The sequence below is a fragment of the Sminthopsis crassicaudata genome, chromosome 6 (assembly GCF_048593235.1).
Source record: "Sminthopsis crassicaudata isolate SCR6 chromosome 6, ASM4859323v1, whole genome shotgun sequence".
Classification (NCBI taxonomy): Eukaryota; Metazoa; Chordata; class Mammalia; order Dasyuromorphia; family Dasyuridae; genus Sminthopsis; species Sminthopsis crassicaudata.
Window position 1 is genome coordinate 162,392,248 of NC_133622.1, and position 12,768 is coordinate 162,405,015.

Consider the following 12,768-nt stretch of genomic DNA (forward strand, 5'->3'; position numbering starts at 1 on the left):
CCTTTCTAAATCCTATTTTTCTTGTGCAACAAGAGAACTGTATAAACATGTACACATATATTGTATTTAAGATATACGTTAACGTGTTTAACATGTATGAGACTGCCATCTGGGGAGGGGGTGGAGGGAGGGAAGGGAAAAGTTGGAACAGAAGTGTTTGGAAGGGTCAATATTGAAAAATTATCCTTGCATATGTTCTGTCAATAAAAAGCTATAATTAAAAAAAAAAAAATTTGATCCATAACCCAAAAGTGGAATAGCCTGCTTCCATACACAGTGGGCTTTGCCTCCTTGGAAATTCTGAAGCAGAAGTTAGATGACCACTTTTATAGGGGAAATGAAGTTAGTAAGCCTTTACTAAGAGTCAGACACTGTACTAAGTGCTTATAGTTATCATCTCATATGATTCTCACAATAACCCTGTGAGGTAGTTACTATTATGAACCCCATTTTACAAATGAAAAATTGAGGCAGACTGATTAAGTGACCTGTGCAGGGTCACACAGCTAGAACCATGTGGAGATTAATGGGAATTCCTTGGTGTAGCAATTAAAACTAGATTAGATGACCATGACCATTCTCTTAATTCTTTGATCTATATGTACAAATACATCGATCGCAGCACTTTAAAAAAAAATTTCTGACAATTCTATGTACAAATATATTAGTAGAAGCACTTTAAAAAAAAATTTCTGACAATTCTATGTACAAATATATTAGTAGAAGCACTTTTGTTGTAGTAAAGAAATGGAAATAAAGTAGCTCATAAATTACATTGATGTAATGGAATGTTATATTACTGTAAAAAGTACAAAAGGGACAGTTTCAGGGAAACTAAGATTTGTATGAACTGTGTGAAAGGAGCAAGAGCAACACTAAAGTAATTTATATAATGACATTGTAAGGAAAAACATTGTTGAAAGACTTAAAAACTTTTGACCAATCACAATTCCACAAGTTTTACGAGTAAAGCATGCTCTCTCTTGGCAGAAAGGTAATGGACTAGAGCTGAAAAAGGATGTGAAATTCTTTTCCTTCATTATACTTATTAAAAGGTAGGCTTTTCATCTTTATGGGAGAGGAAGGGTATATGTGGGTATTTATGAAAGAAAAAGCAGGATAGCAAAGTGCAGTGGGGGGGAAGCAGTAATGAAACATGATACAACAGGAGAGCAGAAGTTAAGACAGAGAAATGCCATTCTATACCTTAAAAGTGATAAGTATATTCCAAAATTATAAAGATCAAACAGGACTTGAAAGAAATGAGAGAACTCTCTAAACCCACCCCTTTGTGGAGGTGTATGAGAGGGGAAGAAGGTGCTCACAGATATTATATATATTTTTGAACTTTTTCAAAGTACTGATATGCTGTTGAGATTTTTTTCCTCTTCTTTCTGTTTTTTTTATTTATTTATTTTTTTAAATACTACCTGCTATATAGTAAAGCTCATTTAGGAAAGAAATAAGAAAAACGGGGAAAACTGAAATTTTTTTAAAAATCAATTTAAAATTTATTTTAAAATGCTGATTAATTGAAAAAAGTAAAATTTTAGAAGAAATAAGGAATAAAAATTCAGCTTCTCCTAAAAACCACTTTCTGGTTTGTGTGTGTGTGTGTGTTTTTTAAATATACTGGAATGTTCCTATGGGTTTCTCTCTAACAAGAAACCATAAGCACCTTGAAAGGGATCAACTTTTACCTTTATATCCCTAAGTTATTCAGTACTGTGACTGACACTGACATAGTAGGCAATTAATAAATGCTTACTAATTTGTAGGTGCTCAAGTTCGTTCAAAAACAAAACCAGAGAACAAGCAGGCCAGTACAGTTGCCTCCATTCTTGTAAGCAAAGGCAAGAGAAGTAACATTAAACAGAGAGCCGCTCAGGTAGTTCTCCACCAAGAGCACACAACACGCCCCCCTCTCCCATCTCTGAACTAGTTATATTTTTATAATAGTTACCATATATGGGCTGACTTAAGGTTTGCAAAGTGCTTCACAAGTATTATGCTGGCATCTTCACTACCCTGAAAGTTACTTGCTACTATCCCCACTTCACAGATGAGGAAACTAAAGCTGAAACAGCTTAAGAAAGTTGCCAACAAGGGTCGTGAAATGGATAGTTCTTGATACATAAACACATGCATTATATATAAAACCATATGTATTTGCATGCACATATTATCTGTCACATAAACTGTACAGAGAATTTGATACCTGACATTAAATAATACAACCACAAACTGCATGACAGACACTAACTATGCAGGTTATGTTGTAGTAACTGCATACAAGCTGTATAGATATGTAATATATAAAATGTATACTATATAAACATACAGAAAACCACAGTACATGTGAACCCATTCATCTCATATATAGCGTGTTAATTACACATAAGTTGTGTCAATAATATATTTTTGGTTTCTTGTCTATTTTATGCACTTAATCAGATTCTTAAGTGATTCAGAGTAGGTAACATATGTGTGTGTATATTACATATCTTTATGCATCCCTATTTTAAACATGATTCTGAGAAAGGGACCCCTGGGCTGCCCCAGACACGCGGGGAAGGGCAGGACAGGGGGAAAGACAGGGGAGGAGAGACCGGCCGAACTACAAACAGGCGGCGCCAGCCCAAGTGACAACTAGGACAAGGGGACTGGATCTAGAGTGCCGACCTTAGCCGACCCCGCCCCCTCGGGAGAGACCCCCAAGGGCGCAGAGGCGCCGGTCAAAGCCCGGGTCGACAGCTGGGCTTTAACCCCCCGCCCCGCCCCCACGCCGCTCAGGCAGGGGCCCGCCGGGCAGTCGGTACAGCAGGGAGCCGCAACTCGCAACCCTCCTTCCCACACCCTCTTCCCCTCCCCCCCTCCCCGGCAGCTCCTCTTTCTCACCGTCTCTGCCCCCGAGGGCTGGGGTCCCGTGCTCTGACCCCCCATCACCCCGCGAAAGAAATTCATCTTGCCGCTCGCTCTTGGAGGACGAGGTTCTTCCCCGCCCTTCCCCAAAACCCTTACTTTCTTCCTTCCCCCCAACTCCCAGGCCTAGCCCTTGAACTCCGGACCCGGCCCCCGGCCCGTGTGTCCGCCCGCCCGCAGCTGCACAGCCCGGAAACCACCGCCGCACGGCCCGGTCTGCGCATGCGCGGGGACGTGGCCTGACGTGGCGACCGGGAGGGAGGGGGGAGGGGAGCGGCAACGGCTTAAGGCTGGCGCGGCGCCCTCGAAACCCCGCCCCTCTCCGTCGGATGACACGCCTCTGTCCCCGCCCCCTCCCGGAGGTGCCTTTCCAATCATTCCCGAAATTCCTTAGCCGCGTATTTCAAGTTTTTCATGTCTATTACACTTTATTCAAACAGCACTTTACGATTTGTCATTCCCATTCGAAAGATGAACTCCTTCGGGGCCTTTTTCCAAGTCTAGACAAAAGGCACCTACTATGTTCTAGACACTGTCAGTCAAACATTGATTGAGCACCTACTAGATGCTTGGTACTGCGCTAAGGAGTACAGAGAAAGACAAAACAAGCAAAACAGTCCCTTCTCTCTAGGAGCTCCCCACCTAATGGAGGAGATAAGCAAATGATGATGCACAAATAGAATGTGTGCACAATAAATTGGAGACCATCTAAGAAGGAAAGCACTAAGATTAAGTAGCTCCAGAGAACAAAACAATTCCTGGCTCATAGTAGGTGATTAATAAATGCTAGTCCACTGACTGGCCTTCTGCTAGTAAATTGTGAAGAAGGAAGGAAGGAAGGAAGGAAGGAAGGAAGGAAGGAAGGAAGGAAGGAAGGAAGGAAGGAAGGAAGGAAGGAAGGAAGGAAGGGAGGGAGGGAGGGAGGGAGGGAGGGAGGAAAGAAGCAAAGAGCAATTTAGCTAAACTAAACAACAGAACCTGATAACATTCCAGTTCCTATTCTGCAAAGAGGGAGCTTTATAGGGGTGATGTTTTGTTGTTTTTTTAAATTCTGAATGAACACTTCCATATACAAAGTGGAACACAATAGGAAAAAAGATTGTACATGATGTCTTTATCCCATCTAGTTTTCTTTAAAAAAAAAAAAAAAATATATATATATATATATATATATATACATATATATATATATATACATATATATATATAATAAATTCAACAAATTACTTTCAAAATCATCCTGCTTATTCATTTCCTTCTGTTTCCCCTGTTTTCTTCTGTGCACTTTTATTACAATTCATGGAGCATGGCTAAATCTGCTTCCATCATCCCCATTTTTGTATTGAACACAGATACAAGGGTAATCCACATTTATAAGTTTCTAAGATCTTTAGTACCTTTTATATCTGCTACTCAGTGACAAGACATATTAATCAGTCAATAAATATTTGTTAAAACATCTATTATGTGTCAGGTGATTGGTTGGTTGATTTTGTCTTTCATTCTTGTAGAGGACCAAAATGAGATTACTATGTTAGAGCAGAGTTACAGCGTGTCCAACTGTGGCTGTTCAGAACGCTCTACCACAGGTTGGACACAAATAGTCCCTATGAACATTTGGGGACTTCTCTAACTTTGTGAATCTTATGTTTCTTCTGAACCAATTCAATTCTGCTTGGTTCATAGAGCACAGTATCTTTTCTGATGAGGGCACGTTGTGCTGGGAAGTCCTGGGCTAATGTCTCCCATGTCATACAACTGATTCTAAAGTTCTTAAAAGAGATGTGTCCGGTACTACTTTAAACACTGAGAACTGCCCCTCCCACAAGGGACTTACAATCTAATTATTCTAATTTGTCCAAAATACAGAGTTCTTTGCGTCTTAATTTAATATATAGCAGATGCAGGAAAACAATGGAATGACAAAAACTATTTATTAAAAATGCTTGGGCTGTTAGGTGTCGCCGCTGCTGATACATCAATGAATCAGGAAGGCATGAATTCAGAAATGACCGCAGACACTTCTAACTGTGTGACCCTGGCCAAGTCATTTAACAATCCTGTTTCCTTCAGTTCCTTATCTGTAAAAAATAAGCAGGAGCCAGAAAAAAAAAAAAAAAAAAAAAAAAAAAAAAAGGCAAACCACTCTGTTATCTTTAGCAAGAAAATTCCAAAATGGGGTCACAGACACAGCTAAAGAACAAATATTAAAGATGCTTATAGCAGCATGCCAAATGAGATAATAGGGTTGAAGGAAGTGCCTTAAGATAAGGTATACAAGTAACCACACAGTAAATAGAGATAAAATTCAGCATTCAAACATACTTGCATCTCCAGCCCTTCAATCTCCAGAAGAATACCAAAATGTTCTTCAGTCTAACAAAGCTGAATGAGATCAAGGAAGTGTCATTTAAAGTCAGTGGGAATTTAAAAGCAACTGAGGAGATGCCCATCAATTGGAGAATGGCTAAATAAATTGTGGTTTATGAATGTTATGGAATATAATTGTTCTATAAGAAATAAGAAGGATAATTTCAGAGAGGCCTGGAGAGACTTACATGGACTGACGCTAAGTGAAATGAGCAGAACCAGGAGATTATTATAGCAATAGCAAGATTATATGATGATCAATTCTGATGGCTCTTTTCAACAGTAAGGTGATTCAGGCCAGTTCCCATGGTCTTGTGATGGAGAGAGCCATCTGCACCCAGAGAGAGAATTGTGGGGACTGGGTGTGAACTACAACATAGCATTTTTACTCTTTTTTGTTGTTGTTTACTTGCACTTTTTCTTTCTCATTTTTTTTCCTTTTTGATCTGATTTTTCTTGTTCAGCAAGATAATTATATAAATATGGATGCATATGTTGTATTTATCAAATATATTTTAACAGGTTTAACATATATTGTATTACTTGTTTAACATATATTGAATTACTTGATTACTAGGGGAGGGAGTAGGAAGAAAGGGAGGAAAAATTTGGAACACAAGGTTTTGCAAGGGTTAATAGTGAAAAATTATCTATGCATATATTTTGAAAATAAAAGCGATGCCATTCTGCTGCTGTTGCCTGTTCCCTTTAAATATTTTGAATCCCTATATACTTATTGCTCTAATATAGCTATAACATTCATCTGCAAAGCATAATCCCTATTCTTTGTCTAATCTAACAAATCTTATCATGAATATCAGCTATAACCTCATCTCTATTTTTTTTTTCCTACACAGACATGGAATGATTTTTAAAATGAGAAAGCCCAAAAGCCTCCTTTTCCACAGCAAAATATCTGGCATTTTTCCAGGAGCTGAATAGCTTAGGCTCACTCCTTCATCAGGATGAGCTATTCAATTTCACATGCATCCTTTTCAGGAACTTGAGAATCAGGGGCCTGGATTCCCTTACCCTGCCATTAGATAGTGTATAAGACACATTGTGAAACACTCCCAACCTGAGAAACTTTGGGTCATAGGTTAGAAAGAATTCTTGTCTCTTTCTTTGAACTGTCAGCCAACTTTGATCTGGGAAGTCATCATGAATGGTTTGCATCTGGTAATTCCAGAAATTCTGGACCTCAGAGCCTGCTGCTCTATTGGAATGTCTAAGCTAGTTAAACAATTTCACTCCTTAATGAGGAGAGGAGGGATTTGTGGTTACCTGGGGAAGGATCTATGTGGAACTGATTCAATTAGGGTCTCCTGGCTTTTTCTCATAATATTGACTAAGGTCTTTTCCTTGACTCTTATGTCCATTTCATGCTAGGGCTTTTATGACTTTTATGTCTATTCCATTCTCAGGGCATCCTTGCCCTTTCTAACAAGTTGCAACCTCTTGCTTGTGTAACTCCTGCCTCAATGCCCACTGGTATGGTACTCTCATTATTGATTGAGATGAATGACCTTCCCTATTTGAAGGATGGGATGGAGAGGAGGAGAGGCTAGAGAGTTCCATCCTTCCAGACTCTTCAAGGTCAGTCCACTTTGTGATTGATCGGTCAAATTTCAAGTCTTCAGGCAGAAAGTTGCTTTGGAAACTCCTGCTTTCCAGCTTCAAGAGAGAAAATTAAAGTTTCTCAGCAATATCATGCAATGATCAATTCTGATAGGCATGACTCTCTCCAATAATGAAATGATTCAGGCCGGTTCCAATGGACTTGTGATGGAGAGAATCATCTGCATCCAGAGAGAGAGAGGACTGTGGTAACTGAATGTGGATCGCATTTTCACTCTTTTTGGTTTTTGTTCGCTTACATTTTATTTTCTTATTCATTTTCTTTCCTTTTTAATCTGTTTTGTCTTATGCTGTAAGATAATTGTATAAATATGTTTACACATATTGGATTTAACATATATTTTAACACATATAACATGTATTGGATTGCTTGCCATCTAGGGGTGGGGAGAAGGAAGGGAAAATTTGGAACACAAGGCAATGTAAGGGTCAATGTTGAAAAATTATCCGTGCATATGTTTTGAAAATGAAAAGCTTTCGAGGCAGCTAGGTGGTGCAATAGATAGAACACCAGCCCTGAAGTCAGGAGGACCTGAGTTCAAATTTGACCTCAGACACTTAACATTTCTTACCTGTATGACCCTAAGCAAGTCACTTAACCCCAATTGCCTCAGCAAAAAAGAAAAAGAAAAAGAAAATGAAAGCTGCTAAAGGAAAAGTATCTGGGAAAAAAAGATAGAAATCAGCTGCTTCCATTATGTCCTTGTTCCCAGTCTGCTCTTTTAGAGACTTGAGGATGTTTCCCCTTGGGTATCTGGGTTGATCTAGGTTATCTTGTTCTCAATGGAAGAGCTCTTTCTTTTTCTATTTATTCTACTATGTACAACTTCTCTGATTTCTGTTTTTGCTAAAATTGGATTTCTTACTGGAACGTGAGAGGATGTCCATTAGTTGGAGAATGGCTAAATAAGTTATGATATATGAATGTTATAGATTATTATTGTTCTGTAAGAAATGATCAGCAGGATGATTTCAGAGAAGTCTGGAGAGACTTACAGGAACTAATGCTGAGTGAAATGAGCAGAACCAGGAGATCATTGTACATGGCAACAACAATATTATACAATGATCAATTCTGATGGACGAGGTTCTTTTCAACAATGAGATGATTCAGGCCTATTCCAATGATCTTGTGATGATGAGAGCCATCTTCATTCAGAGAGAGGATTAGGGAAACTGAGAGTAGATTACAACATAGCATTTAATTCTTTTTGTTGTGGTTTGCTGGAATTGTTTTTTCTTTCTCATTTTTTAATCTGATTTTTCTTGTGCAGCAACATAATTATATTAATATGTATGCCTATTTTGAATTTAACAAATATATTTACCATGTTTAACATATTTTGGATTACATGCCATCTAGGGAAGGGGGGGGGAAGAAAAGAGGGGAATTGGAACACAAGTTTTTTTCAGGGGTCAGTGTTGAAAGATTTATTCTTGCATATGTTTTGAAAATAAAAAACTTCAATTTACAAAATAAAAATAAAATAAAATAGAGTTTCTTTGCTACTTACTATATGTGTTTATTGTGAAACTGATATGGGGTGGGAAAAGGCATCAAGTCTTGGACATAGAGCTTGGGATCCTGCTTCACCCTGATAATTAAAAACAGTGGTTAGAGGTTAAAGTGAACCTTATCATGCCCTCTAGACTAACAATATTTAAGGAAGTAGATAGATATAATTTTAGCCTAGAATTCACTCTTCCTGAAGAAATTAGAATGGCCTCCTTTTCTTCTTTTGGCAAGAAGTAATTTCCTTTGGAAGAAGATGGGAGGAAAAGAGGCTGGAGAGAACTATTCTGATATGGAGCATTATTAATACATGGGGTGCTCCCTCACTATACCTGGAATCCTAGCTCCAAGGGTGCCATGATTCAAATTCCTGGATCCAGTGGGATTGCACCAGCATCTAAAACTGAGAAGGACAAATGACCACAGAACAGAAACAAACATCCTCAGACCCATTTTTTATGTGTTTTTGTGGGGGGAGGGTTGCTAACATTAGCTCATTTGTCCCAATCTTAATTCTTAGTGGCCTCATTTTGGGTGAACTATCTATTATTTCCTCTCTCTAGAGATAGTAGAAAACAGAAAGACTATTCTAGTCTCTATTCCATTATGATCAATGAAAGTAGCTCAAAAAGACTCCTCCCTGTCCATGTAGTAGAAAACCACTGAGCAGCAGGGTACCACCATATTAGGTAATCTGGGTATATTTGGGGCAGCTCCCATTCCACTTATCACAAAGGTATCCAGTTTAATTTGGCTTACCCCTCCCAGGCTGAATGGATGTTCAGATACTAAACTTGTGTCAATCAAATAGCTGTCTTCTTAAAAAGCAAAATATTGTAAAGAAAAGGGTCATTTTAAAAAATCACTAATATAACATTTATAACAGTCTACATTCTTTCCCAATTCTATAATAAAATAGAAATAATGATCCCAGCTAGTTCATATGGACTCTCTGAGGTAATGATTGTTAAGTTTTCAGAATATTCATATTTCAAAAATCAGCAATCACTACAAAGCATAGTTAAAGTTACTTCGTTGATTTCTAGATTTAAGAACTTGATGGAGAAAATATTAATAATGAAGATTGAACTTAAAAGTATATCATAAATATATTTTCCCCAGAGAGGTAGTTGTTACACATTTAATAGCACACTCATAGTCCCATCTTACTCAGATCAACAGTATCAGAAACCATGACTGTATTTATTACCTTACGAAATTCAGTGATTACATTATAAAGAATGGTATGGTATCAATGTACTTAGCATAGTATGATTATCAATTTATACATTGGTCATTATAGATAGGGAAGATAGTTGAAAGGAGAGAGCATTGACTTGGAATTAGGAAAAGTGGTCTTCATGAGTTCAAATCCAGCCTCAGTACTTGCTAATGTGTAAACTTGGGCAAATCACTTTGCTCTGTTTGTCTTGGTTCCTCATCTGTAAAATGAACTAGAAAAAGCAATAACAAACCATTCTAATGTCTTTGCTAAGAAAATCCTAAATGAGGTCACAAAGAATTGAATATGATTGAACAATAACATTATAGATATCGTATAAGTATACCCACTTAATACACTACCTTGGGGTTTCCTCAGTTGAAGAACCAATCCTCACACATGTCTAATTTCCCTGTTCTGACAGAATAAAGAATGATTTTTGCTTATAACCACTGTTAGCAAAAAAACTTAATTTTGATTTTATTTTTCAGCATTTAACAAACAGTTGGTATACAACCTCAGTGCACTCTTTAGTATTTTCAGCATCAACAATTATTGCATATCCTCTTTGGCTTTTTTGATCTGAATTTCTAGAGAATCCACTGATAGCCACTGAGGTAGAAAGTAGACAGCAAAGATACAGAAAAATAAGGACAATTAAAAATGTAATTTGAAAATGGAAGATGTACTACCCCAAAATACAGACTTTTTGCTCTGAAACAGCCTCTTCTATCTTTGGATAGAGGAAAGGTTATTAAACAATCACCCTGTTTTTTGGCAACAGACTCCATAAGAGCAAAAGTTTATAGTGGAATAGACAACTTGGTATGAATAATCCTGATTTAAACAGCTGTTTGGATGATTAACAGCAATGTGGTTACAAAAGTCTTTCTGTAGTTCCCTTATGACGGTTTTAGAGTTGAGTTTAAGATTAAGGTAAACTCACTCAAGGGTTCTGATAAAGGTGTCATTTCTAAAATATATAGAGAATTGGCTCAAATTTATAGGAATTCAAGCCATTCTCCAACTGACAAATGGTCCAAGGATATGAACTGACAATTTTCAGATGAAGAAATTGAAACTATTTCTAGTCATATGAGAAGGTGTTCCAAAACACTATTGATCAAAGAAATGAAAATTAAGGCAACTACGAGATACCACTTTGCACCTCATAGATTGGCCAAGATGGCAGGAAAAGATAATGAACAATGTTGGAGAAGATGTGGGAAAATTGAGACACTAATATATTGTTGGTGGAGTTGTGAACGGATCCAACCATTCTGAAGAGAAATTTGGAACTGTGCTCAAAAAGTTATCAAATTGTGTTTCTACTAGGTTTATATCTCAAAGAGATATTAAAGGAGGGAAAGGGACCCACATGTGAAAAAATGTTTGTGGTACTTTTCATAGTGACAAGAAACTGGAAACTGAGTGGATGCCCATCAGTTGGAGAATGGCTGAAGAAGTTGTGGTATATGAATGTTATGGAATATTATTGTTCTGTAAGAAACGACCAGCAGGATGATTTCAGAGGCTCAGAGAGACCTACATGAACTGATGCTGAGTGAAATGAGCAGAATCAGGAGATCATTATACACAGCAACAATAAGATTATACAATGATCAATTCTAATGGACATGGCTCTTTCCAATAATGAGATGATTGAGGCCAGTTCCAATGATCTTGTGATGCAAAGAGCCATCTACACCCAGAGAGAGGACTGTGGGCACTGAGTGTGGATCACAACATAACATTTTCATTCTTTTTGTTGTTGTTTGCTTGCATTTTATTTTCTTTCTCATTTTTTTTTCTTGTTTGGTTTGATTTTTTTAGTGCAGCAAGAGAACTGTGTAAATGTGTATGCATATATTGAATTTAACATATATTTCTACTATGTTTAACATATATTGTATTACTAAGGGAGGGCGTGGGAGAAAGGGAGCAAAATTGGAACACAAGGTTTTGCAAGAGTTAATGTTGAAAAATTATTCATGTATATGTTTTGAAAATAAAAAACACCTTTAATAAAAATAACCATGAGACAAATGACCATAAAAAATTGAGAAGAATTTAAAAAAATAATAAGGTAAATTTCAATTAATCCTCAAAATATATATACTATAATAATTATATCATTATAGCACTTGGCCATTTTAACAACATCAATGTGTATTCTAACAAAAGAAACATATCCTTTACACTGCTCTTTTTGTCTTCTTTTGGTTTTCCAGTATCACAACTGACAGATAAGTCTGATGCAATAATATTGTTAGGCTATTCAAAAACAAAACAACAACAACAACAAAAAAAACCCCTTTGGATTGTAGTACCACTAATTAGCACCAATTTCTCCCATTTACTCAAGCTTATTAAGATAAGCTTAGGAGCAAATTTAAAATGACCTTAGGCATAAATGAGCCAGTTGGGCTTTTAAAAAGAAAAGCAAGATTTTGTACAATGAATAATTAGAAATTGAGGAGAAATAATATAAAGTAACTTTTTTTTTTTTTTTTTTTTTTTTTGCTTGAGGGAGGGGTGAAAAAGAAAAGACTATAGTCTAAGTTAAGGATTCTGTCAGGAAAATCAGTTTCTCAATTTCCTGGAGACTTAGAGAAGGATGGTATTAGATAATATTTCTGAAATAAGCCTCTGAACAGGCTTTCTGTAATCTAAAAAAAAAAAAAACCAGAGGTGGTTGTTGAGGACCACACTTAAGTGTGGAACCGCAAAAATTCTGTAAAAAGGTTCAAGGGAATTGCACCTTTTTAAGGAAGAGGCTCGGTTCTCCAAAGCATCCCCACCATTGTGAATCCCAGCACACTAGAGAAACTAAAGGAATGTTTTGTTATTACAATTTTTATTTTACTCTACAGGCTCAGCGAAAGAGCCACCTAACCTAGAGAAATTAGAGATATCTGTCTGGAGGTCATGAAACAAATTTACTAATGCAGATGTTGCTTGAGTAAGAATGTGTTTTTCTTTAAACAATAATAATCTTGCTGGACTTAAAAAAAAAAGATTTATATATTCTGTATTGGGAATGGAATAAAGAGAGAAGTTAAGAGATTTTCCCTGCAACTGCCTCTCGGTCCCCTTGTGTCAT

The 12,768-nt window shown here is 37.1% G+C and overlaps 1 protein-coding gene across 2 annotated transcripts in view; it reads right to left on the minus strand.

Moving 5' to 3' along the window:
• The window catches only part of USO1 (USO1 vesicle transport factor), a 92,414-nt gene extending 89,269 nt beyond the window's left edge, over positions 1 to 3,145 (minus strand). For both annotated transcript variants that reach the window (XM_074274209.1, XM_074274208.1), the window contains exon 1: positions 2,899 to 3,145. In XM_074274209.1, the coding sequence (XP_074130310.1) occupies positions 2,899 to 2,964 (66 nt within the window). In that variant the 5' untranslated portion in view covers positions 2,965 to 3,145. The remainder of the gene's footprint in view (positions 1 to 2,898) is intronic.
• Between the last annotated feature and the right edge of the window lie 9,623 nt (positions 3,146 to 12,768).